Consider the following 27,107-nt stretch of genomic DNA (forward strand, 5'->3'; position numbering starts at 1 on the left):
ACTTGAACCCAGGAGGCAGAGGTTGCGGTGAGCCGAGATCATACCATTGCACTCTAGCCTGGGCAACAAGAGTAAAAGTTCATCTCAAAAAATAAAAAATAAAAAAATAAGGCTGGGCGTGGTGGCTCATGCCTGTAATCCCAACACTTTGGGAGGCAGAGGCGGGCGGATAACCTGAGGTCAGGAGTTTGAGACCAGCCTGACCAATATGATGAAACCTCGTCTCTACTAAAAATACAAAAATTAGCCGGGCGTGGTGGCATGCGCCTACAATCCTAGGTACTTGAGAGGCTGAAACAGGAGAATTGCTTGAACCCGGGAGGCAGAGGTTGCAGTGAGCCGAGATTGCATCATTGCACTCCAGCCTGGCAACAAGAGTGAAACTCAGTCTCGAAAATAATAAATAAATAAATACATACATACATGTGAAATAGCATATATTCATCATTCTTTTGGCTTCTGTCACTGTAACTCACCAATTCGTAGACTCAGTCACACAAGATACAATGGCGTTTCCCATATTTAACTCACCAGTTCAGGATCGTCCTCCTCTACAATTGTAGGTTTTCCTTCCTTCTTTAATTGTTTTTTTCGCTCTTTCACCTAAAAAGAATTTTTTTCATCAAAAGACGAGCACCTGTGCTTTGAGAACATCCACTGAGCTGCACACATACAATATATGTAACTTTCTGTAGGCACAGGTATACCAAAAAGTTTCCATTAAAAAAAAAATGAGCCCCTCCCCTCCCTCCTCAAAAGAACAACAGAATCAAGGAAAATTAGGAACCACAAGTCCTTTTTCTAATCTCATCTAAAATCCAATCTACCAGGAAGAATGAAAGATGAAAGGGGACCAACAGGAGGTTGTCCCCAACTCATCAGATCCAAAACGTTTTTGATGAAATAAACAGACTACTAATTTACCTTTCTTGGCTTGTGGTTATGTGTTTAGAGCAAAGAAAATATATTTGTCAAGTTTTAGAAGAAGCTACAGAATTTGTGGCATTATGTCCAAGTAGTTTTTCTGGCATTTCTGTAACTACATTCTTGATCATTTTCACCATGGAACCTCCCTAAACCACACATCATATTAACTGATATTTTTATCACTTTGGCCACTACTGAGATTAAAAAAAAAAAAAAAAATTAAATATACCCATTCATACAAGAATGACACTACTCCATGAACTAACCAGTCTATTATACCAGCAAAAGCCAAGTGCCCTCTAAGCTCAGAAAGGCCCTACTGCCACCCTGTGGTCAGGAAGCCTAAGGATGACATTCTTACAGGTAAAAGACATAGGAATGGTAACTACCACAATGATTTAAGAAGCAACTGTCAGGCACTTTTCCTATTTCTACAAGGATAGGGCCTACAAGTGCCATTTCCAACACATGACCGGCAGGATATAGTTATGGGCCCTTTGTCTGCTCTTCTTATTGATTTTCCTCACCTAAACTGGATTCATTATTATGGTTATAAAGTTCAGTTTCACATTTCAAAGCTCTTCATGTGAAAAGTCATATCCAATCACAATTGAAACAGCTCTTATAAATGGCCTCAAGATTCTTGCCCCAGCAAGCAAAAAGTTAAAAGACCTTTCTTACCTCAGGAAAGCCATACTGACATTTCCCACCACATGGGAGATTTATGTAGGCCCTCAAGAGCAAACAAAAATAACACCAGCTACAACTCAGTTTCCTTCAATTGAGTTCTTCTCAACTCTGTTATTAAGATGGGCATAAACCTCCTCATATTTTAAAAAAAAGTTTACCCCATCCTCTTGCTAGCCTTAGACAAGCCTTGTTCCAAACCCTTCACCAGGGACAAGAATAAAAATCAAGAGTCAAGGGTCACAGGCTGCTCCATATTTCCACTCTAAGAATGGAGTAAGCGGCAATGTGCGATGAGAGGGAGAGAACAACCCTTTCTCCCCAACACGGGACTGGCAGAGAAACAGGTAGGAGCAGTGTCCTAGCTACTCCTCATCTGAGTTCTTCTCTTAGGGGTGAATTACAGCTTTAGGCACACACTATTCATGACCACCACAGCAAAGTGGTGGAGAGCACATAAGCATCCACAAGTTGTGCCAGTAGGCATTACTATGTTAATATGTACCCTCCTACAAGGTGCCCAAGGCTTGCTGATACTTCCTGTAAACACAGCAGCACTATAAATACTTACAGTGTGTTCCACGTATTCTTTTCCTGCCTGAATTACATCCAGGGCCCTCTTCTTTTGCTCCTGATCCAGTAGCAACTTGTAAGCTTTGTCCACAGCTAATGCAAAACATTGAAATTAACTGTTTCTGCAAACACCCTCTGAAAGTCTGAACTATACTCAGGCAGTGTAAATGGACTTGTGCTGTCTAAAGCATTCCCTACTTTAATTATTTACTGTTGTTAAAACTAATTTAAAAAAAAAAAAACATTCAACTATAGCAATGACTTTCCTTGAGAGCCTTGGAAAAAATTAAATATATACTCAAGGCTAAATACACCACATCTGGATTTAATTCAGTGATAAAATTCTTTATGTTCAAAGAAAAAAAATGATCCTAGGGAATAACAGTCTTTGTTGGCATATAAAAGTTTTAACAAAGCAAAGTTAAGGTCTACTTCTTAAACAAAATATTCTGCTTTGAAATGGCAACTGCTCTACTGAAAACCACAGCTTCTTGGTGACCAGAAGACAAAACTACAACAGTCTTTGCTTGATCTAGGACAAGGAATAGTTAGGCCCTGCCATTCACAATCTAATACTCAGAAGCAGGTAAATGTACAAATACCTTCAAAAGCCTTTTGTGCTCTGTCAGCATCATCTTGATTTTTGTCAGGATGCACCAAGATGGATAACTACAATAAGAGAAAAGTTGGGTTGTCAATAAGAGAAACATTTACTAACTTTCAGCCTGCCCTGTCTCATTACAATCAAAAGCTCTAAGGTCCTACTGCAAAAAGAGACTCTTAGCAAGAAGCATTTTAAAAAATTAACAAATCTCTTTAAATGCCCAGAAATATTGATCTTTAACAAAATTCAAGCACCAAAAGGTAAAGGTACAACTAGGAAACATCTTGGGTTTTAATCACAAAGTTGAGAACAAACGTGCCAGGCACAGAGGCTCATGCCTGTCATCCCACCACTTTGGGAGGCTGAGGTGAGAGGATTACTTAAGCCCAGGACTTCGAGACCAGTCTGAGCAACATAGCAAGACCCTACCTCTACAAACAAAAAATTTTTTTAATTAGTCAGACGTGGTCGTGGTCGCTTGTAGTCCCAGCTATGAAGAGGTTAATGTGGGAGAATCACTTGAGCCTGGGAGGTTGAGATTGTGCCACTGCACTCCAGCCTGGGCAACAAAGTGAGACCCTGTCTCCAGGAAAAAAAAACAAAAACAAATGAAAGCCTAGCACTATGAAGATGTTGTAATAATCTGGGGGAGGAGGGAGACTGAAAAGTATCAAGTTCCTATTATGTTCCTTATGCAGGTTGAGCACTCAAAATCCAAAATGCTCAAAAATCTGAAACTTTTTGAGTGCTGACATGATGCTCCAAGGAAAAGCTCATTGGAACATTTTGAATTTTCGGATTAGGGATGCTCGACCATTATGCATTCTGCAAATATCCCAAAATCCGAAAAAAATTGAAATCTGAAATACTTCCAGTCTCAAGCATTTCAGATAAAGGATACTCAACCTGTACTGAGCACTAAGGTGGCTAAAGTAGGTATGAGACATCATCTCTCTCCTAAAAGAACTTCTAATCTAAAGCAGTTTCTCATTCTGGCTGTGCTCCAACCCTGTGAAGGTTCTGAAAAAAACAGCATTCTAATTGCCACACTCAGACCTTCGGAGTCAGTCTTTGGCATCTGCACTTTGTAAACCTCTATTTGACTGGGTTTCAGATGATCGGAGGGAATTAGCCCTTATTTTGTTAGGTGGGATAAGTGGCTATGCAAGAAAATGTCCTTTCTTTGGGAAGGGTACATGCTGAAGTATTTAGGGGTAAAGCCTCATGGTTTATTGCAATTTACTTTACAATGATCCAGCCAAAAATATATAGTTAAATATATAGTCAATGTCAGCCAGGAGTGGTAGCTCCCACCTGTAATCCCAGCACTTTGGAAGGCCGAGGCTGGCAGATCACTTGAGGTCAGGAGTTCAAGACTAGCCTGGCCAACATGGTGAAACCCTGTCTCTACTAAAAATACAAAAATTAGGCAGGCACAGTGGCACACACCTATAATACCAGCTACTCAGGAGGCTGAGGCAGGAGAATGACTTGAACTCGGGAGGTAAAGGCTGCAGTGAGCCGAGATCGCAACACTGTACTGCAACCTGGGTGACACAGCCAGACTCCGTCTCAATAAATAAATAAATACTACATATATTTTAACGAAATTAACTGTTCGATATAGATGGGGGATATATGAATATTCATTGTTCTATTTTTTTTTTTTTTTTTTTTTTTTTTTTGAGACAGAGTTTTGCTCTATCATCCAGGCTGGAGTGCAGTGGTGCTATCCCAGCTCACTGCAGCCTCAGTCTCCTGGACTCAAGTGATCCTCCCACCTCAGCCTTCCGAGTAGCTAGGACTACAGGCACGCAGCATCATGCCCGGCTCATTTTTGGTTTTTGTTGTTGTTGTTTCCGGTTTTTTGCAGAGACGGGGTTTCACCATATTGCCCAGGCTGGTCACGAACTCCTGAGCTCAAGCAATCTGCCCGCCTCAACGTCCCAAAGTGCCAGGATTACAGGCATGAGCCACTGTGCTAGTCCATTCTTTTTTCTATATAAAATTTTTATAATAAACCAGCTAAAAAAAAAAGAACTTCCATAGGTAATTCAGATACTCACAGTTAAAAACCATGACATACTGTCACTGACAGAAACCAACTGGTTGGAACGCAGGGACCTATGCTGGGGAATGACAACAATGGGAATCTAACGCTACGTTCAGCATTACTAGAACCATTATGCTGGGTTCTAATTCCAACTTCAATCACCTACTAGCTATGAAACCTCGAGCAACTCACTTAACCTCAGCTTCCTGCTCTGTCAATGAGATAATACTAGGTACCAATATCTAACTGGGCTGTTACAAGAATGAAACAGACAATGCAAGTAAAGAAATTAGCAGACTAACACACGCTGACAATAGTTAGCATATAGTGAGGATATATTACGTACCAAGACTTACTCTAAATGCCTTCTGTGTAATACATCATTTAAATCCTTACAACAAACTCATGGGATAGACACCATAATTACATTTTACAAACGGGGTAACAGACACGGAAAGGTTGAATGTAACTTGCTCAAGTTTACACTGCTTGTTAAGTGGTATAGTAAAGATTTAAACTAGTTATATAGCTCCAATATGCACACTCTTAACTATCAGTCCATATTAATGATTTATTAAGAGTTAACTCTTAAGTTCTTTATGTAGCTACATAAAAGGCTGTTTTGACTGTGAACTTAAATGCTTACTAATATGGGGATGATTAGTAATGATTATATTAGAAAACATGAAATTTTAGAAAAAGGAAAAAAGCTAAATATAAGTATAGAGTAGAGAGCTTAGGAAGGAAAAAAGCTATAAAGTTATATAATGGGATATGATTACGTAGACCAAGATAAAAAACATCTTGGCTTAACTGCAGATCAGAAAATGACTATGAGTCAGCAATATGGGGAAAATTACTGTACTGAAGAAACAAGCACACCACTGGATATTAACGAGTATCTCATGCAGAAGCTGAAAATTACATTCAGCACTGGTCAGACCCTATTAAAATATGAAGTACATAAGAATATAAAGAAGCTAAGGAAAGTTTTTTTAAAAGACATGGAATATACAGAAAATCCAATTTGCAAAGACAAATTATAAGGACTATGATTATTAAACTCATAGAAAAAAAGGCAGCCAGGTGCGGTGGCTCATACCTGTAATCACGGCACTTTGAGAGGCCGAGGCCAGCGGATCGCTTGAGCCCAGAATTGAGACCAGCCTGGGCAAGAGGGCGAAACTCTGTCTCTACAAAAAATACAAAAATTAGCTGGGCATGGTGATGCACACCTGTAGTCCCAGCTAGTGGGGAGGTTGAGGAGGGAGGATTGCTTGAATTCAGGAGGCAGAGGTTGCAGTAAGCCAAGATCACACCACTGCACTCCAGCCTAGGTGACAGAGTGAGACCGTCTCAAATAATAATAATAATTTTAAGAAAAAAAGGCTGGGGGAGGAGTTACTCAGCTGTCAAAACTGGAAGGATTTTTTTTTTAAGTTTATTTTAACACTTTGTAGTTCCAGTTATTAAATATAAGAATGGGCAAGAATCAGAAGGTATACATCTCCTTTCCTGGAGAACTTTCAAAAAGCACTCTTTATATTATACCAGTTAACTCTTGAGTATTCATTTAAGTTGGCAAAAGATAAAATTACAGACGGGTGCAGTGACTCACACCTGTAATCCCAGCATTTTGGGGGGCTGAGGGGGGCAGGCAGATCACTTGAGGTCAGGAGTTCAAGACCAGCCTGGCCAACATGGTGAAACCCTGTCTCTAACAAAAACACAAAAATTAGCCGGGTGTGGTGGCACGCACTTGTAATCCCAGCTACTTGGGAGGCTGAGGCAGGAGAATCGCTTGAACCCAGGAGGTGGAGGTTGCAGTGACCCGAGATCATGCCACTACACTCTAGCATGGGTGACAGAGCAAGACTCAGTCTCGAAAAATAAGAATAAAAATAAAAGATAAAATTACAGACGAATGGGGTCTTAAAGATAAAAATGTGCTATGAATCATCTGACATGTTCCCTCCTAGAAGACAGGGGGTTTGGTAGTTATAACTCCATGCAAGCTCTATTATTCTCCTTTATACTTATCCCTCTTAATTAAGGAGCTGCAGAGATTCTATTTGGATATAAAATTCATTCTATTCATAGGTAAGCTATGGTCATTAATTTAAGGTTTTATATATTTTTATGAGCTCTTTTTACAAAACGGTTACACAGCCTTAAAAAAAAAGTTAAATTTTGGCCCAAACATATCAAGTCAATAATAGCAAGTGGTAAAAGAATCATGTCCTTCATACATTTTCAAAAAGTTCAAACAGGGAAATAATACTGTACCTGCCGAAACCTCTTTTTTATTTCCTCATCTGTAACTTCAGGATCTATCTGAAGAACCTGGAAGTATCACAATCAAAACCACAAAAAAGGTGAAAATAAATTACATGTATATTTAAGAGGCGCTCAGTAATTATATACATTATAATCAGCATCTAGAATAGTACCTCATGTTCCAGAACACAGGTTGGCACACAGTTCTAGAAATTGCTAAAGAAATATGAATGATCAAATCAACAGAATAACAATTATATTGTCTTATGGTTCTCAATTAACATAACGCTTATTTTCTCTTCATAAGAAAAATAATAATTTATTTTACACCCAGAGACATTTCTACATGAGAAAATTTTGCATTTCTCCTCCATTCATTAAAAAAGTTTAACTCCGGCCGGGCGCGGTGGCTCAAGCCTGTAATCCCAGCACTTTGGGAGGCCGAGACGGGCGGATCACGAGGTCAGGAGATCGAGACCATACTGGCTAACACGGTGAAACCCCGTCTCTACTAAAAAATACAAAAAACTAGCCGGGCGTGGTGGCGGGCGCCTGTAGTCCCAGCTACTCGGGAGGCTGAGGCAGGAGAATGGCGTGAACCCGGGAGGCGGAGCTTGCAGTGAGCTGAGATTCGGCCACTGCACTCCAGCCTGGGCAGCAGAGCGAGACTCCGTCTCAGAAAAAAAAAAAAAGTTTAACTCCTCCCTCCCTTTATTTTTGCAAATGTCGAGAAACCACAGTAACTCAAAAAGAAAAAAATTAGGCCAACTTTATAATTTAGGACACTTTATAATTTACAAGGCCCAATGATTCTCAATCAGAGTGAATATTAGAATCACCTGTGGAACCTGTGCACAATGGCTGGCCCACTCTAGAAAGTCTGATTCCAACCCCGTAGAGCAAGGATAGGGTCAATAGCCGGAACAACTCTTTTTTTTTTTTTTTTGAGACACAGTCTCGCTCTTATTGCCCAGGCTGGAGTGCAATGGCGCGATCTCGGCTCACTGCAACCTCCACCTCCTGGGTTCAAGCGATTCTCCTGTCTCAGCCTCCCAAGCAGCTGGGATTACAGGCATGCGCCACCACGCCTGGCTAATTTTTTGTATTTTTAGTAGAGATGGGGTTTCTCCATGTTGGTCAGGCTGGTCTCGAACTCCCAACCTCAAGTGATCTGCCCACCTCGGCCTCCCGGAGTGCTGGGATTACAAGCATAAGCCACTGCAATGACAATTATTTTTTGTTGTTGTTGTTTTTAAAACGGAGTTTCGCGCTTGTTGCCCAGGCTGGAGGGCAATGGTATGATCTTGGCTCACCACAACCTCCTCCTCCCAGGTTCAAGCGATTCTCCTTCCTCAGCCTCCTGGGTAGCTGGGATTACAGGCATGCACCATTAAGCCCGGCTAATTTTGTATTTTTAGTAGAGATGGGGTTTCTCCATGTTGTCAGGCTGGTCTCCAACTCCCGACTTCAGGTGATCCGCCTGCCTCGGCCTCCCAAAGTACTGGGATTACAGGCGTGAGCCACTGCGCCTGGCCTTAAGCAACACTTCTTTAAACAAATAATTTTTTTTTTTTTTTGAGACAGTGTCTCACGTCGTTGCCCAGGCTGGCGTGCAGTGGCATAATCATAGGTCACTGCAGTCTCGAGCTCTGGGGCTCAAGTGGGCCTCTGGTCTCAGCCTCTTGAGCAACTAGGACTGTAAACACATGGAGCACACAACCATGCCCGGTGACTTTTTAAAATTTTTTTAGAGATGGGGTCTCCCTGGCCGGGTGCAGTGGCTCACGCCTGCCACCCCAGTACTTTGGGAGGCCAAGGCAGGGAGACAGACCACTTGAGGCTAGGCGTTTGAGACAAGCCTGGCCAAAATGGAGAAACCCCATCTCTACTAAAAATACAAAATTAGCCAGGCGTGGTGGTGCATGAAAATGAAAATTTTCAAGTCAGTGAGCCCCACTCTCACACCTTCCCAAGGGAGAAAGGAATTGGGAAAGTCACTCAACAGGAAGAGCCAAGTCCCCTAAGATTTACAGATGAGGGGCGGTAACTGTTCATACAAAAATATTCATAGGAAAGTCACTAGTTCTGAGGAAAAGGAATCTCTAGGGGCAAACCAAAGTCCAACAAATCCCAGAAGGCGCCCAAAATAAATGAAAAAGAACAGAAATTGTCCCACCCTCACAAAGAAAGCCTCTGATAAGGTTATAGCTTACAACTAATCACGCCAAATGTAATTCATAAACCCTGATTGATTTTTTTTTTTTAAATAAATTTTGCTGTGTGTATTTGGGGATTACAACATGATGTTATGGGATATATACAGATAGTAAAATGGTTACCGTGGTTCTTGAGTTTAAAAAAAAACCTAAAATAGCTATAAAGGAGATTTTGAGGACAGCTGGGCCCATTTGCATGTGGACTGTATACTGGATAATGTTACTTAATGTTGTTTTCCTATGGCTAAAGTTTCCCAAGCTCTAACTTTATTAGAGACTTTTTTGGTGAAGATGGGATGATTTCTATTCTTTCTTTTTTTTGAGATGGAGTTTCACTCTTGTTGCCCAGGCAGGAGGGCAATGGTGTGATCTTGGCTCACTGTAACCTCCACCTCCTAGGTTCAAGTGATTCTCCTGCCTCAGCCTCCCGAGTAGCTGGATTACAGGTATACGCCACCAAGCCTGGCTAATTTTGTATTTTCAGTAGAGACGGGGTTTCTCCATGTTGTCAGGCTGGTCTCCAACTCCCGACTTCAGGTGATCCGCCTGCCTCGGCCTCCCAAAGTACTGGGATTACAGGCTTGAGCCACTGCGCCTGGCCTTAAGCAACACTTCTTTAAACAAATAAAATTTTGCCGGGCGCGGTGGCTCAAGCCTGTAATCCCAGCACTTTGGGAGGCCGAGACGGGCGGATCACGAGGTCAGGAGATCGAGACCATCCTGGCTAATACGCTGAAACCCCGTCTCTACTAAAAAATACAAAAAAACTAGCCGGGCGACGAGGCGGGCGCCTGTAGTCCCAGCTACTCGGGAGGCTGAGACAGGAGAATGGCGTGAACCCGGGAGGCGGAGCTTGCAGTGAGCTGAGAGCCGGCCACAGCACTCCAGCCTGGGCCGCAGAGCAAAACTCCGTCTCAAAAAAAAAAAAAAAAAACAAATAAAATTTTTTTTTTTTTTTTTTTGAGACAGTGTCTCACTTCGTTGCCCAGGCTAGAGTGCAGTGGCATAATCATAGGTCACTGCAGTCTCGAGCTCTGGGGCTCAAGTGGGCCTCTGGTCTCAGCCTCTTGAGCAACTAGGACTGTAAACGCATGGAGCACACAACCATGCCCGGTGACTTTTTGAAATTTTTTTAGAGGCTGGGCGCGGTGGCTCAAGCCTGTAATCCCAGCACTTTGGGAGGCCGAGACGGGCGGATCACGAGGTCAGGAGATCGAGACCATCCTGGCTAATACGCTGAAACCCCGTCTCTACTAAAAAATACAAAAAAACTAGCCGGGCGACGAGGCGGGCGCCTGTAGTCCCAGCTACTCGGGAGGCTGAGACAGGAGAATGGCGTGAACCCGGGAGGCGGAGCTTGCAGTGAGCTGAGAGCCGGCCACTGCACTCCAGTCCGGGCGACAGAGCGAGACTCCGCCTCAAAAAAAAAAAAAAAAAAAATTTTTTTAGAGATGGGGTCTCCCTGGCCGGGTGCAGTGGCTCACGCCTGCCACCCCAGTACTTTGGGAGGCCAAGGCAGGGAGACCGACCACTTGAGGCTAGGCGTTTGAGACAAGCCTGGCCAACATGGAGAAACCCCATCTCTACTAAAAATACAAAATTAGCCAGGCGTGGTGGTGCATGAAAATGAAAATTTTCAAGTCAGTGAGCCCCACTCTCACACCTTCCCAAGGGAGAAAGGAATTGGGAAAGTCACTCAACAGGAAGAGCCAAGTCCCCTAAGATTTACAGATGAGGGGCGGTAACTGTTCATACAAAAATATTCATAGGAAAGTCACTAGTTCTGAGGAAAAGGAATCTCTAGGGGCAAACCAAAGTCCAACAAATCCCAGAAGGCGCCCAAAATAAATGAAAAAGAACAGAAATTGTCCCACCCTCACAAAGAAAGCCTCTGATAAGGTTATAGCTTACAACTAATCACGCCAAATGTAATTCATAAACCCTGACTGATTTATTTTTTAAAAATAAATTTTGCTGTATTTGGGGATTACAACATGATGTTATGGGATATATACAGATAGTAAAATGGTTACCGTGGTTCTTGAGTTTAAAAAAAAAAACCTAAAATAGCGATAAAAGAGATTTTGGGGACAGCTGGGCCCATCTGCATGTCGACTGTATGCTGGATAAAGTTACTTAATGTTGTTTTCCTACAGCTAAAGTTTCCTAAGCTCTAATTTTATTAGAGGCTTTTTTTGTGAAGGTGGGACGATTTCTATTTTTTTTCTTTTTTTTTTTTTTTGGAGACAGAGTCTTGTTCTGTCAAGTGCAGTGGAGCAATCTTGGCTCACTGCAACCTCCACTCCTGGGTTCAAGCAATTCTCCTGCCTCAGCCTCCTGAGTAGCTGGGACTCCAGGCGCGTGCCATCACACTCAGCTAATTTTTTTGTATTTTAGGACAGATGGGGTTTTACCATGTTGGCCAGGCTGGTCTCAAACTCCTGAACTCAGGCAATCTGCCCACCTCAGCTTCCCAAAGTGCTGGGATTACAGGCGTGAGCCACTGTGCCCAGCCTTTCTATTCTTTCTTAGTGTTATTTTCCAATAGGTGATAGTGGTGTTGCGGTTACGTGGAAGTGTTCTTGTTTCAAGGAGATGCACGCGAAAGTATTCAGGCATTAAGTGTTAACATCTCGAGCTTACTTTCACCACATGATTGGGCAAAAAAGAAGACAGTATATATACCTACATACACATACAAACACACAGTCCAAAAGTTATTTTTCCAAGAGTTATATCAGAACGAATATTCACTGAGTGCCTTCAAAGCCAATCCAACTCCTCTTTTGTCTTTAAGAGTTGGAGGTGTCAGTCACATGTGGCACAGTGAAGACAACGGACTTTTACCTGTGGCCGGTCCTCTCTGAAGCCAGCTTTATATATTCAGTACCAACTTTTAGAGCACAAAAAGTTTCTAAGATAGCTAGATATTGTGCTCACTACTTTTCTTAGTCTGTTTTGTGTTGCCAGAACAGAATACCATAGACTGGGCAGTTTATAAAGAAAAGAAATGTATTTCTTTTTTTTTTTTTTTTTTGAGACGGAGTCTCGCTCTGTCGCCCGGGCTGGAGTGCAGTGGCCGGATCTCAGCTCACTGCAAGCTCCGCCTCCCGGGTTTCCGCCATTCTCCTGCCTCAGCCTCCCGAGTAGCTGGGACTACAGGCGCCTGCCACCTCGCCCGGCTAGTTTTTTGTATTTTTTAGTAGAGACGGGGTTTCCCGGTGTTAGCCAGCATGGTCTCGATCTCCTGACCTTGTGATCCGCCCGTCTGGGCCTCCCAAAGTGCTGGGATTACAGGCTTGAGCCACCGCGCCTGGCCCAAGAAATGTATTTCTTATACTTCTGCAGGCTGGGAAGTTCAAGGTTGAGGGGCCGTCATCGGGTAAGGGCAAGAGGGGGCTAAACTCACGTATATAACAAGTCCATTCTTGAGATAACTAATCCACTCCCAAGCTGAGAACATTAATCCATGTGTGAGGGCAGAGTCCCTGTGATCTAATCACCTCTTATTAGGCCCTACCCCACAAAGCTGTTGCACTGGGATTAAGTTTCTAACACATGAATTTGGGGGACACATTCTAACCACAGCTCTCCTGTCCTCACAGAATTTAAGAATTACTGTTCTCACAGTAGATAAGGGAGAGACAAGTAATAGGTATTTCTGACAAAAATGATAAATGCCTTATTACCAACATGGCTGCAAACACACAGGTCTGTTCAGATTCTTGGAAGGTTTTTCTGAACACCTGTTGTGTCTCAGGCTTTGAGGGTATGGAGGGAGAGACCTACAGTCTTGAACCTCAGGGAGCTAATTGATCATCACACAGAAACAAAAATGCTTAACTGTTGCATTCAGGTAAGTTCCTGAACTCAAAATATAACAGCAGTCTCCTTTAGGATCGTCTGCTTGAAAAAGGAATCCAGTATTAGGTCACACCTGAACTCTCTGACCTATTAATGATGTGCCACTTCCAGAGTCCTGTGAGATGAGCACCTTTCCTTCCAAGGTGCTGAACAAAACAAAGAGGAGAAGTCTACAGCACTCGCCTGACAGGGCCTTACAAGTTAAATCAAAAGAAGAGGCCAGGCACGGTGGCTCATGCCTGTAATCCCAGCACTTTGGGAGGCCAAGGCTGGAAGATCACTTGAGGTCAGGAGTTTGAGACGAGCCTGGCCAACAGGGCAAAACCTCGTCTCTACTAAAAATACAAAAAAAAAAAAAATTAGCCAGGCATGGTGGCAGGTGCCTGTAATCCCAGCTACTTGGGAGGCTGAGTCAGGAGAATCACTGGAATCAGGGAGGCAGAGGTTGCAGTGAGCTGATATCCTGCCACTGCACTCCAGTCTGGGCAACAGAGTGAGACTCTGTCTCAAAACAAACAAACAAACAAACCAAAGAGCCAAACACAGTGGCTCACACCTTTAATCCCAATATTTTGAAAACCTGAGGTGGGAGGATCAATTGAGCCCAGAGCCCAGGAGTTCGGGGTTGCAGTGAGCTATGCAGTGAGCTGAGCAACAGAGAGGCTCTGAAAAATACCTTTTTGGGACAACTAGTAAAATCTGAATGGGGTCTGAGGATTATATAGTAACAATGTATTTAGAGAGGCCCTGAGAAAGATTTTTTTGGGACAATTAGTAAAATTTGAATGGGGTCTGATGATTTACAAAGTAACAATGTTTCAATGTTCACTTACTGATTTTGATAGTTTATATTGTGGTTCAGTAAGAGGATAGTTGTAGAAAAATCACATTAAAGTATATCAGGGTGATGGACCATCATTCTAACAATTTATTCTCAAAGAGTTCAAGGAAAAGTCTTCATATTGTATTTGAAATCTTTGTTAATCTGAGATTGTTTCAAAATGAAAAAATTATTGAAAAATTACTCTTCAAAAAACAGAAAATCGATGAACCTTGAAAATATCATGCTAAGTGAAATAGGCCAGACATAAAGTAACAAATACAGTATGATTCCACTTATATGGGTTTCCTGGAAGAGGCAAATTCATAGACAAAGTAGATAGAGTAGAGGTTACCAAGGGTCAGGGAGAAAATGAGGAGTTACTGTTTAGCAGATACAAAGTTTCTGGTTGGGGTGACGAAAAATTTCTGAATATGAACAGTGGTGATGGTTACACAACACTGTGAATGTACTCAATGCCACTAAATTGTAAAACTAAAAATAATTTAAATGGTAATTTTTTTTTTTTTTTGGAGACAGTATTGTTCTGTCGCCCAGGTTGGAAGTGCACTAGCGCAATCTCGGCTCACTGCAATCTCCACCTCCTGGGTTTAAGTGATTCTTGGGCCTTAGCCTCCCAAGTAGCTGAGATTACAAGCATGCAACACCCTCCCCAGCTAATTTTTGTATTATTTTTGTAGAGACGGGGGTTCCGCCATGTTGGCCAGGCTGGTCTCGAACTCCTGGCCTCAAAGGATCCTCCCACCTCAGCCTCCCAAAGTGCTGAGATTACAGGCGTGAGCCACCACACCTGGCTAAAATAGCAAATTTTATGTTATGTATATTTTTCCACAATAAACAAAAGTGAGAGGAGTTTTTTCTAAGTGCCTAATAATTGTTGTTTCTATTATTTAACAGATACAAAAATATTTGCTTCAAAATTATTTGTAAACGTGAACAATTAAAAAGTAGTTTAGGGAGTCTCTCTGAACCTATTCTGGTTCAGAGGGCTGCCTGTTAAAAAAATTTTTTAAAGAGCCAGGCGTGATGGCTCACGCCTGTAATTGCAGCACTTTGGGAGGCCGAGGTAGACAGATCACAAGGTCAGGAGTTTGAGAAAAGCCTGGCCAATATGGTGAAACTCCATCTCTACTAAAAATACAAAAATTAGCCAGGCGTGGTGGCACATGCCTGTAGTCCCAGCTACTCAGGAGGCTGAGGCAGGAGAATCGCTTGAACCCAGGAGGCAGAGGTTGCAGTGAGCCGAGATTGCGCCACTGCACTCCAGCCTTGGCAACAGAGTGAGACGCCATCTCAAAAACAAAAAAATCTAGAAAGAAATAAACTAGCTAAACTATTCCACAATAAAGAAATGATTAAATAAATTATACAGAATTTTTTTTTACCCCCCAGGCTATTATTTTATAAGCAGTTCATAAATAGTTTCTTGGGGGATGATACATTACTTACACATCTACCATGTAGTAAAAATGTATGTATATGTGTGTGTATCCAACTACTTCGTCAGAGTGATTCCCGTGGTTTGGAATTGCTGGGGCCAAGTTTATGCAAAAATCTACATTTTTGAGTAAACTCCTCATGACTAGAGTAAGTTTCCTGAGTATCTGAGAACTCTTCATTTCCTAAAGTTGTACAAACATCAGATATCAATATTTGTAAGCATTGATAATGTAATTTATAATGAAATTGCTTTCTCAACGATTAGTATTAACTATATGTCATCTTCATATAGCCTTATAACTCATTTGTGCTATTCCATTTTCCTCTGTTCCTTTTATTTTCACTTCCCATGTAACGTTAGTCTCTTTGTACTGATTTCTGAAGAGTTCATTTATGATTAAAGATGTTAATATTAAATAAATAAAAAATAAAAAAAACAACAAAAATTAAAAAATAAATAAATAAAACAAAAAAAAGATGTTAATATTTTGTCAAGAATTGCAAAAAATAAAAAGAAAAATTAATTTTTCTTTTTTTTTTGGCCAGGCAGCGGCTCACACCTATAATCCTAGCACTTTGGGAGGCCGCAACAGGTGAATCACCTGAGCTCAGGAGTTCGAGACCAACCTGGACAATATGGCGAAACCCCGTCTCTACTAAAAATACAAAAATTAGTCGGGCATGATGGCAGGCACCTGTAATCCCAGCTACTCGGGAGGCTGAGGCAGGAGAATCACTTGAATCTGGGAGGTGGAGTTGCAGTGAGCCAAGATCGCATCATTATACTCCAGCCCAGGTGACAGAGTGAGGCTTCATCTCAAAAAAAAAAAAAAAGCATTTAAAACAGCACTGAGGCTGCACATGGTGGCAAATGGCTGTAATCCCAGCACTTTGGGAGCCCAAGGTGGGCAAATCATTTGAGCCCAGGAGTTCAAGGGTGCAGTGAGCCATGACTGCACCACGGCACTCCAGCCTGGGTGACAATGAGACCCTGTCTCAAAAAAAATAAAATAAAATAAAATAAAACCATATTGAGCTGAGCCAGGCGTGGTGCCATAAGCCTGTAGTCCCATCTACTCCAAAAGCTGAGCAGGTCAAGGAGATCACCTAAGCCCACGAGTTCTAAGCCAGCCTGGGCAACATAATGAGGCCCCATCTCTTTAAAAAAAAAAAAAAAAAAAAAAGGACTAAGTGTGTGATGCTCCTTGTTTTTAAGCAAACCAGTTTGAGTGTAAACATGAGTGGCTATTTCTCTTAGGTGGGATTATACATGATTATTCTTGCTTTCTGTACATTTACAACAAATATGATTTACTTTTATAACCAGGAAAAGTTTAAAGTTATAAAATTAAGAAAATCAAAAAGTATATTCACTTATCTAAAATCCTGTGATCTTTGTTTTGTTGTTGTTGGGTTTTTGGTATTTATTATAGTGAAACAGAAAAGTTTTAACAAGTAGTTTAAATCAAGAATCCTAGGCCAGGAGCGGTGTCTCACGCCTGTAATTCCAGCACTTTGGGAGGCTGAGGCGGGCGGATCACAAGGTCAGGAGTTCGAGACCAGCCTGGCCAACATGGTGAAACCCCATCTCTACTAAAAATACAAATATTAGCCAGGCACAGTCGGGGGGCACCTGTAATCCCACCTACTTGGGAGGCTGAGGCAGAAGAATTGCTTGAACCCAGGAGGAGGAGGTTGCAGTGAGTCAAGATCGCACCACTGTACTCCAGCGTGGGGGACAGAGCACGACTCCGTCTCAAAAAAAAAAGAAAAAAAAAAAGAATCCTAAATTTATCAGAGTTGGCCACCCTTTCACATCTGAAATTAAATCCTTATATATTTGGGTTGCTAAAAGATGATGAAAGGTATGTGACCATCTCACCTTTCTTAACATGCTGCCTCTCCAGTTCTGCTCAGTAAAACCAACCAAGTTTAAAGACAATCTACATACAGGTTACGTACCCCTAAATGCAAAAATGCAAAATCCAAAATGCTCCAAAATCTGAAACTTTCTGAGAGTCAATTGATGCTCAAAGAAAATGCTCATTAACATTCTGAATTTTCTAATTCGGGATGCTTCAACCAGTAAGTGAGTAGAATGGATGTATATATTCCCAAATGCCCAAAAAATCCAAAATCCAAAAAACTTCTGGTCCCAAGCATTTTGGATAAGGAATACTCAATTTTGTACTATACAGATTCCATCACTTTACTCCACCATTTTTCTCAATCCTAACTATGATATAAATTAGGTATGTATTCTGATGTAGGTATGCCTGTAGCTATGCAAATATCCTCCATTACAGAGGTCCTAGCAACACCAATCAGCTTACCTCAAATGGGTTCAAATTGAAGTAAGAGGAACCAGGACGGGTCAGTCTTTCAATCTGATTTTTCGATGTTAGAACCGAGTCTCTTTTCTCTATTTGTTTCACCTAAAATTATGAGGATTAAAAACTTCATTAATAGAATTCAATAACAAACTGAATTGTTTAACACAATGTTCACTGATATGTTCAACAAACACTTATTTGTGTGTTTACCATGTGCAAGACATTTTGATAAACGCTTTGAGAAATTAAAACTACCATTTGTTGAATTTTAATATAAAAACCTTACATGTATTTATTAATCTCAACAACCCTATGTGGTAGATACTGCTATTGTACCTATTTCACAGATAAGAATACTGAGGCTTAGAGAAGATAACTGACTTGTTCCCAATTACCCAACTTGTAAGCCAGAATTTTAAACCCAACAGTTTGACCCCACAGCAGGCATCAAGAGGATTCAAAGATAAATAAGTCATAGCCTTTAAAGAATTTCTACTTTAATGACAGAAGATGTGCTTGGGTGTGGTTATACTTCATTTACAGCTTTTAATTTTAAGGAAAAAAAAAATAGGCTGGGCGCAGTGGCTCATGTCTGTAATCCCAGCACTTTGGGAGGCCAGGATGGGCAGATCACAAGGTCAGGAGATGGAGTCCATCCTGGCCAACATGGTGAAACCCCATCTCTACTAAAACTACAAAATATTAGCCGGGCGTGGTGGCATGGCCTGTAGTCCCAGATACTTGGGAGGCTGAGGCAGGAGAATTGCTTGAACCCCAGGGACAGGGGTTGCAGGGAGCTGAGATCACACCACTGGACTCCAGCAGCCTGGGCGACACCGCGAGACTCCATCTCAAAAAAAAAAGAGATTTCTCTGTGGGGGAAAAAAAAGAAAAAAAAATTTAAAGAGCAAAAAAAGGAAAAATACAATCACAGTAAGACATTAACTATGAGCAGCATTTAAAACTGTTGATGGGAGGGAACAAATAACTCCACCACCTAATTCTAATAGTGTTAGGAAAAATCTCTGACTTGGCCAGGCGCAGTAGCTGTCACCTGTAATCCCAGCATTGTGGGAGGCTAAGGTGGGCGGATTGCTTGAGCTCAGGAGTTTGAGACAAGCCTGGGCAACACGGCGAAACCCCGTCTCTATTTTTAATTTAAAAAAAAAGAAAGAAAGAAAACAGAAAAATCCCTGACCTGAAGACAATGCCAGGGAGAACAAGCACCAGGCAGTCCCAGGAAAACATTCTTGGTGTCACTGTCAGAGTTGGAATGCTAGTTGGAATGAATCTCTGGTATGCTATATGTCATCTTTATTCCTATGGCCAAAACAAGGTTGGAAAGAATTTCATTAACATAAAAAGTCATTCCTTCTAGACATCTTCCCTCTTTACTCTATGAAAACAGGATTTTTTTTCCTCTCTTGTTCATTACCATATCCCCAACACCTAAATAGCACATTAGTACATTTCAAATGTTCAATAAACATCTGTTAAATGAATGAGGCCAGTGTGGTGGCTTATGCCCATAATCCCAGCACTTTGGGAATCTGAGGCAGGAGGATCACTTGAGCACAGGAATTCAAGACCAACCTGAGCAACATGGCAAGACCCTGTCTCTATTTTTTAAAAAAATGACTGAAGCCTTTTTTCCGGCAGTGACGACCTACCCACACAAGAACATGCCTCTCACAAAGGATCTCCTTCATCCCTCCCCAGAAGAGAAGAGGAAACACAAGAAGAAACGCCTGGTGCAGAGCCCCAATTCCTACTTCATGGATGTGAAGTGCCCAGGATGCTATAAAATCACCATAGTCTTCAGCCACGCACAAATGGTAGTTTTGTGTGTTGGCTGTTCCACTGTCCTCTGCCAGCCTACAGGAGGAAAAGCAAGGCTTACAGAAGGATGTTCCTTTAGGAGGAAGCAGCACTAAAAGCACTCTGAATCAAGATGAGTGGGAAACCATCTCAATAAACACATTTTGGATTAAAAAAAAAATGACTGAAGCATCCTTCCTATTTTTTCCCATCCAATTCAAACAAAGATTGCTATTTGGTTTTTTGTTTGTTTTTGTTTTTTTGAGAAGGGGTCTTGCTCTGTCACCCAGGGTGTGTACTGCAGTGACAGAACACAGATCATGGCTCACTGCAACCTCCACCTCCCGGGCTCAAGTGATCCTCCAATCCTCCCACCTCAGCCGTCAGAGCAGCTGAGACTACAGGTAGCGCCTGCCAGGTGTCTAAACCTAAATTTAGTACTTTGGAGAAACTACTATGTAACAAGCACTGTTACAAATGCAAGAAATAAAAGATGAATGTGATACGGTCCTTAACCCTGAATAGCTCACAGCCTGCTGGGGGGCAACTCCACATCTCAAACCCATGCCAACCTAGAGATCCCATCTTCTGCCTTGTTGAACCCTGAGAAAGATGCTTCCGCTTTATTTTTATTTATTTTTTTTAATTCTTTTCCGCTTTTTTTTTTTTATGAAACGCTTTCTTATACAATAACTTTAGTACTCATGAAAATGTTTATTTTAAAATTAATTCTCTTGTCAAGCACAGTGGCTCACGCCTGTAATCCCAACACTTCGGGAGGCCAAGGCGGGAGGATTGCTTGAGCCCGGGAGTTTAAGACCAGCCTGGGCAACACAGAAAGATCCTGTCACTACAAAGAAATACAAAAATCAGCCAGGCATGGTGGCACGAGCTTGTAGTCCCAGCTACTGATGTGGGAGAATCACTTGAGCCCAGGAGGCAGAGGTTATGCACTCCAGCTTGGGCAAGAGTGAGACTCTGTCTCAGAATAAATAAATAAAGAATATGAGGCAAGTCTGGGCAACATGGTGAAATCCCCGTCTCTACCAAAAATACAAAAATTAGCCAAGCGTGGTGGCAGGCACCTGTAATCCCAGCTACTTGGGAGGCTGAGGCGGGAGAATCGCTTGAACCCCAGAGGCGGAGGTTGCAGCGGGCCAAGATCATGCCACGGCACTCCAGGCCTGGGCGACAAGAGCAAAACTCCGTCTCAAAAAAAAAAAGAAGAAGAAGAATTCAATCCCAGTCCAGTCAGGTTAACTGTCTTCCAAGAATTTTTATTTTATTATTTTAGACGGAGTCTCGCTCTGTCGCCCAGGTTGGAGTGCAGTGGCACTATCTTGGCTCACTGCAAGCTCCGCCTCCCGGGTTCACGCCAGTCTCCTGCCTCAGCCTCCCAAGTAGCTGGGACTACAGGCATCCGCCACCACCGGGCTAATTTTTTGTATTTTTAGTAGAGACGGGGTTTCACCGAGGTCTCAATCTCCTGTCCTCGTGATCTGCCCGTCTCGGCCTCCCAAAGTGCTGGGATTACAGGCGTGAGCCACCGCGCCCGCCAAGAATTTTTTTTTCTACCCTTTTTTTTTCTTCCTTTTAAAGAGACAGGGTCTCACTCTGTCGCCAAGGATGGAGTGCAGTGGTCTGATCATAGGTCACTGCAGCCTCGAGCTTTTGGGTTCCTCCCGCCTGGGCCTCCCAAAGTGCTGGGATTACAGATGTGAGCCACTGTGCCCAGCCCCTTGCAATAATTTAATCTGAGATTCTGACTCAGAGAGGGTCTCCCTCTGTCGCCAAGGATGGAGTGCAGTGGTCCGATCATAGCTCACTGCAGCCTCAAGCTTCAGGGTTCCTCCCGCCTGGGTCTCCCAAAGTGCTGGAATTACAGATGTGAGCCACTGTGCCCAGCCCCTTGCAAGAATTTAATCTGAGATTCTGACTCCAAAAGGCATGCTTTTATTTCATTTATTCATTCATTCACTCAACAAATATTTACTGAGCATCCACTAAATACTAGGCGCTGGAGATGCGATAGTAAAAGAGGCTCAGAACAAGCCCAGTGCTGTCCTAACATACCACCAAGCAAGCTGTAACCTACTGTAAGGCCCAAAACTATTTCACCTCCCTAAACCTCAGGTTCGTCATCTATAAAGGGGGGGTAATATAATGCCTAACTGGCATGATACACAGTGCCTGGCATTAGTGAATGGCAGAAACAACCACTAAAACAACTCATTACAGAGGACTAAGAAACGTCTTGGGGGACAAGAAGGCTAAGTCACTCCCAGGAAGGGCCCAGCCTCTGCCAGCCCCCGACTCCGCGGACTTGGGGCACTCTGCCCGCGCGCCCGCACTACGTTGGACGCACTCGCCACCTCCCTCGATAGGTCGAACACCATCCCCTCTTTCGTTGCCCAGGGGATCTCCCAGCAGCTATCAGTGGGAGACGCTTACACACCCCCAGACCCCCGCCACCCCGAAGACTGGACTGAAGGAATCGCCCAACGGTCCAGGCCAGGCGGCCACTGCCTTTGTCCACTGGGAAAGCAGATCTGGGAGAGGTCGCCCCGGTGCCACTACTCCTCCTCACTCTGTGTTCACCTCACTGTAGAAGGTCATGAAGGCTTCCTCGGTGCTGCCTCCGCTGCCCGAAGTCCCGCTCTCTCCTGAAGCCGCCATTTCCCCGGCCCAGCCACCACGTGACCCGTCTGCGCAGGCGTCGCCCCACGTGATTCTTACAGGTCCGCCCCTCCAGCCCCGCCTCCCGTCTGAGAGGTTCTTAAAGGGCTTGCAGCCCAGCCACGCACTTTAAACCTAGGTGGGCATTTTAACATTTAAATGAATTACACATAACATATAATTAACCACTTTAAAGTAAATTATTTGCTTAATTTATTGTTGTTAGGTAAAAAATAATAAAAGAAAAAGTGAATAATTCAGTAAGTTTATTTATTTATTTATTTTTGAGACAGGATCTCTGTGGTCCAGGTTGGAGTCGAGTGGTGCAATCACAGCTCACTGCAGCCTCGACCTCCCAAGCTCAAGCGATTCTCTCACTTCAGCCTTAAGTAGCTGGGACTGCAGGCACGCACCACCATGCCCGGCTAATTTTATGTACTTTTGTAGAGACCAGGTCTTGCCATGTTGCCCAGGCCTCCGGATGAACAGGAATTACAGGACTGCGCTCAGTGGTCTTTAGAATATTCACAATGTTCTGCAACCACCATGTCTATCTGGTTCCAAAATAGTTTCATCACCTCAGAAGGAGACTTAGTACCAAGGTTTTTTTTGTTTTGTTTTGTTTTTGTTTGTTTTTTGTTTTGTTTTGTTTTGAGACGGAGTCTCACTCTGTCACCCAGGCTGGAGTGCAGTGGCGCGATCTTGGCTCACTGCAACCTCCGCCTCCGGGTTCCAGTGATTCTCCTGCCTTAGCTTCACAAGTAGCTGGGATTACAGACACACACCACCATGCCTGGCTAATTTTTATATTTTTAGTAGAGACGGATTTTCACCATGTTGGTCAGGATGGTCTACCATCTCCTGACGTCGTAATCCGCTCGCCTTGGCCTCCCAAAGTGCTGGGATTACAGGCGTGAGCCACCGCGCCTGGCCAAGGAGACCTAGTACCTATTAAGCAGTTACTCCCTATTCGCCCCCTCTCCCCAGTCCCTGAAAACAAGTAATCTGTGTTTTATCTATATGGATTTACCTATTCCGGATATTTCACGTAAATGTAATTAAACAAAATACCAGGCAGGGCTGCTATTTTCTTAACTAAAATATGATCAATAAAGCCAGTTTTACTATTTCATACAAAACAAAGAAGGTTTGTTTTGTTTTGTTTTTTTGAGACGGAGTCTTGCTCTGTTGCCCAGGCTGGAGTGCAGTGGCATGATCTTGGCTCACTGCAGCCTCCGCCTCCCAGGTTCAAGTGGTTCTCCTGCCTCAACCTCCTGAGTAGCTGAGATTACAGACACGTGTCACCACACCCAGCTAATTTTTGTATTTTTAGTAGAGATGGGGTTAGTCAGGCTGGTCTCGAACTCCTGACCTCGTGATCCACTTGCCTCGGCCTCCCAAAGTGCTGGGATTACAGGTATGAGCCACCACACCCAGCCCCAAAGAAGGTATTTTTATAATCATCAATCAGGTAGATAATCTGGCCCAATTCTCTCATCTAAAAAAGAAGAAACAGAAAGAGAAAATGACTTAGAGAAGAGCTATAAACTTCATGAAAGTAAAAACTACTATTGTCTTGTTCACATTCATTAGATGGATGAAGGGAGGTCAAGGTTAAGCTTTCCCTAGACAGAATCCTACTTATCCTTTTTTTTTTTTTTTTTTTTTTTTTTTTTTGAGACAGTTTCCCTCTTGTTGCCCAGGCTGGAGTGCAATGGCTTGATCTTGGCTCACTGCAACCTCAGCCTCCTGGGTTCAAGCATTCTCCTGCCTCAGCCTACCCAGTAGCTGGGATTACAGGCATATGCCACTGCTCCCAGCTAATTTATTTTTTATTTGTATTTATTTATTTATTATTTATTTATTTTTGTGACAGTTTCTCTCTTGTTGATCAGGCTGGAGTGCAATGGCGTGATCTTGGCTCACTGCAATCCCTGCCTCCCAGGTTCAAGCGATTCTCCTGCCTCAGCCTCCTGAGTAGCTGAGATTACAGATATGTGCCACCATGCCCGGCTAATTTTTTGTATTTTGTTTTAGTAGAGGTGGGGTTTCTCCATGTTGGTCAGGCTGGTCTCGAACTCCCAACCTCAGATGATCTGCCCGCCTCGGCCTCCCAAAGTGCTGGGATTACAAGTGTGAGCCACCGTGCCCAGCCTGCTCTTTTCTACTGCATTGCACCACATTGCCAAAAGTGTAGTTATTAAGCCCATTCAACAATATGTTGTTAACAAAAAAAAAAAAAACTAAAATATTTTTAAAAGGTTTATTCTGAGCCAATATGAGTAACCATAGTTTGGGGAAACACAGTCTTAAGAGGTCCTAGGAAATTGTGCCTGAGGTGGTCAAGTTATAATTTGGGTTTTCTTTTTTTTTTTGAGACGGAGTCTCACTTTGTCACCAGGCTGGAGTGCAGTGGCACGATCTCGGCTCGCTGCAACCTCCGCGTCCCAGGTTCAAGATATTCTCCTGCACATGCCACCACACACAGCTAATTTTTGTATTTTTAGTAGAGATGGAGTTATACCATGTTGGCCAGGATGGTCTCAATCTCTTGACCTCGGGATCTGCCCGCCTTGCCCTCCCAAAGTGCTGGGATTACAGACATGAGCCACCGCGTCCCACCTATAATTTGTTTTTTCTTGAGGGTTGTTTTTGTTTTGAGACAGAATCTTGCTCTGTTACCCAGCAGGCTGAAGTGCAGTGGTGCCATCATAGCTTATTATCATCTTGAACTCCTAAGCCCAAGATATCCTCCCAAGTAGCTAGGATTGCAAAGCATGTACCGCCATGCCAGGCTAATTTTGGGGGGAAAAGGGGCTAGAGATGATGTCTCACTATGTCACCCAGGGTGGTCTCAAACTCCTGGCGTCAAGTGATCCTCCTGCCTTGGCCTCCCAAAATACTGGGATAACAGGCATGAACCACCCAGCACAGCCCACAGTTTGGTTTCATATGTTTCAGGGAGATAGGAGTTACAGACACAGACATAAACAAATACATGAAAGGTATACATTGGTTTGGCCCCAAAAGGCAGGATACCTTGAAGCACGGGATCAGAGGTTATAGGTGGATTCAGAGATTCTTTAATTTGCAATTGGTTAAAGGAGTAAAGTTTAGTCTAAAAATTTGGAGTCAGCAGGCGGGGCGCAGTGCCTATAATCCCAGCACTTTGGGAGGCCAAGGTGGACAGATCACAAAGTCAAGAGATTGAAACCATTCTGGCCAACATGGTGAAACCCCGTCTCTAATGAAAATACAAAAATTAGCCGGGCGTGGTGCCGTGGGCCTGTAGTCCCAGCTACTTGGGAGGCTGAGGCAGGAGAATCACTAACCTGGGAGGCCTAGGTTGCAGTAAGCGGAGATTGTGCCACTGCACTCCAGCCGGGCGACAGAGCAAGACTCTGTCTCAAAAAAAAAAGAAGAAGAAGAAAAGAAAAAAATCGGAGTCAGCAGAAAGAAATGTTTAAGATGTTTAAGACAAGGAAGTCTGTTAGCAAATACATTGGGTTGGAGTGACCTCTAAAGGTGTGTGACTTAACTGTCATGTGACATAGCCTTAAGTCCTGTTTATAATTTGGTACCTTATTTGCACAAAGAGTGCATTTTTAAACTTATGCTCTTTATTTCAACATTAATGCTGGTCAGTTGTTGTGCTTAAACACCAAAAGGGAGGGGACATAACAAGATGTGCTTCTGACCTCCCTTACTGTCACGGCTGGAAATTCAGTTTTTTTGGTTTTGTTTGTTTGGGGTTTTTGTTTTGTTTTGTTTTGTTTTTGAGACAGAGTTTCACTCTGTTGCCCAGGCTGGAGTGTGGTGGCACGATCTCGGCTCACTACAAGCTCTGCCTCCCGGGTTGCAGCGATTCTCCTGCCTCAGCCTCCCAAGTAGCTGGGACTACAGGCACGTGCCACCACGCCTGGCTAATGTTTGTATTTTTTAGTAGAAACAGGGTTTCACCATATTGGCCAGGCTGGTCTCGAACTCCTGACCTTGTGATCCACCCACCTCGGCCTCCCAAAGTGCTGGGATTACCGGCGTAAGCCACCGCACCCGGCCCAGTTTTTTTGTTTTTTGGTTTTTTTGAGACGAGTCTCACTCTGTCGCCCAGGCTGGAGTGCAGTGGTGGCGGGATCTTGGTTCACTGCAACCTCCGCCTCCCGAGTTCAGGCCGATTCTCCTGTCTCAGCCTCCTGAGTAGCCGCGATTACAGGCGCATGCCACCACACCCGGCTGATACTTGTTTTTTTAAGTAGAGACGTGGTTTCCCCATGTTGGCCAGGCTGGTCTCGAACTCCGGACCTCAGGTGATCCACCCACCTCGGCCTCCCAAAGTATTGGGATTACAGGCGTGAACCACCGCGCCCGGCCAGAACACTGACACTTCTCATAACAAATGAACGCGATTTATGTATATCTAAGCCGCGGCACATTGGACGTCGGTATCCCGGACATCAGCATCCTGGACACAGCTCCAAAACCCCAAATTCCCCCATTTTATTGATGCTAGCAGGCCAGGGAAGGGAAAACTTCCTTTGGGCTTTGAATATTAACGACTTTAGGGTTGAAATCGTGGGTTGGAGGTGAATGCCACGCCTCATTCTGATGGGTCCGAGAGCCGAAATTTCGGCTTCTAGCACTCTCCTCACCCAGCTCTCCAAACTCCTCCATCATTCCTCTTTCCAGTCCTTTGGCCCTGAGCCCTTGCTAGTTGGCTAATAATAAACCCGTCTCTTGCTCGGGATTCGCTGTGAGCTCCGGGAAGCCCGCCTCCGCTCTCCCGTGATTCGTTACTCCT

At 43.3% G+C, this 27,107-nt stretch overlaps 2 protein-coding genes across 3 annotated transcripts in view; one reads left to right on the forward strand and one right to left on the reverse strand.

Moving 5' to 3' along the window:
- The window catches only part of DNAJC8 (DnaJ heat shock protein family (Hsp40) member C8), a 30,198-nt gene extending 7,858 nt beyond the window's left edge, over positions 1–22,340 (reverse strand). Inside the window, exons 1-7 of one of the 2 annotated variants that reach the window (XR_004060343.1) lie at positions 22,232–22,340; positions 19,014–19,135; positions 17,816–17,917; positions 7,131–7,187; positions 2,790–2,856; positions 2,186–2,280; positions 532–603 (exon numbers count right to left, since the gene is read on the reverse strand). Coding sequence is in view for 1 of the 2 variants with exons in the window: in XM_010380353.2 (XP_010378655.1) it covers positions 532–603; positions 2,186–2,280; positions 2,790–2,856; positions 7,131–7,187; positions 17,816–17,917; positions 22,232–22,309 (471 nt within the window). In the remaining variant the exon portion in view is untranslated. The remainder of the gene's footprint in view (positions 1–531; positions 604–2,185; positions 2,281–2,789; positions 2,857–7,130; positions 7,188–17,815; positions 17,918–19,013; positions 19,136–22,231) is intronic. The other variant, XM_010380353.2, reaches the window with a different exon arrangement.
- On the forward strand, positions 19,482–19,749 carry LOC115900683 (40S ribosomal protein S27-like). Its single transcript, XM_030941871.1, has one exon. The coding sequence runs from the start codon at positions 19,498–19,500 to the stop codon at positions 19,747–19,749; it is 252 nt and encodes an 83-aa protein (XP_030797731.1). The 5' UTR covers positions 19,482–19,497.
- Positions 22,341–27,107: the final 4,767 nt, after the last annotated feature.

This window comes from Rhinopithecus roxellana, chromosome 12 (genome assembly GCF_007565055.1).
Source record: "Rhinopithecus roxellana isolate Shanxi Qingling chromosome 12, ASM756505v1, whole genome shotgun sequence".
NCBI classification, from domain to species: Eukaryota; Metazoa; Chordata; class Mammalia; order Primates; family Cercopithecidae; genus Rhinopithecus; species Rhinopithecus roxellana.

What these genes read in the sequence shown, in the direction of transcription:
- LOC115900683 (XM_030941871.1), top strand. Translation starts at nt 19,498, where the DNA reads ATGCCTCTCACAAAGGATCTCCTTCATCCCTCCCCAGAAGAGAAGAGG.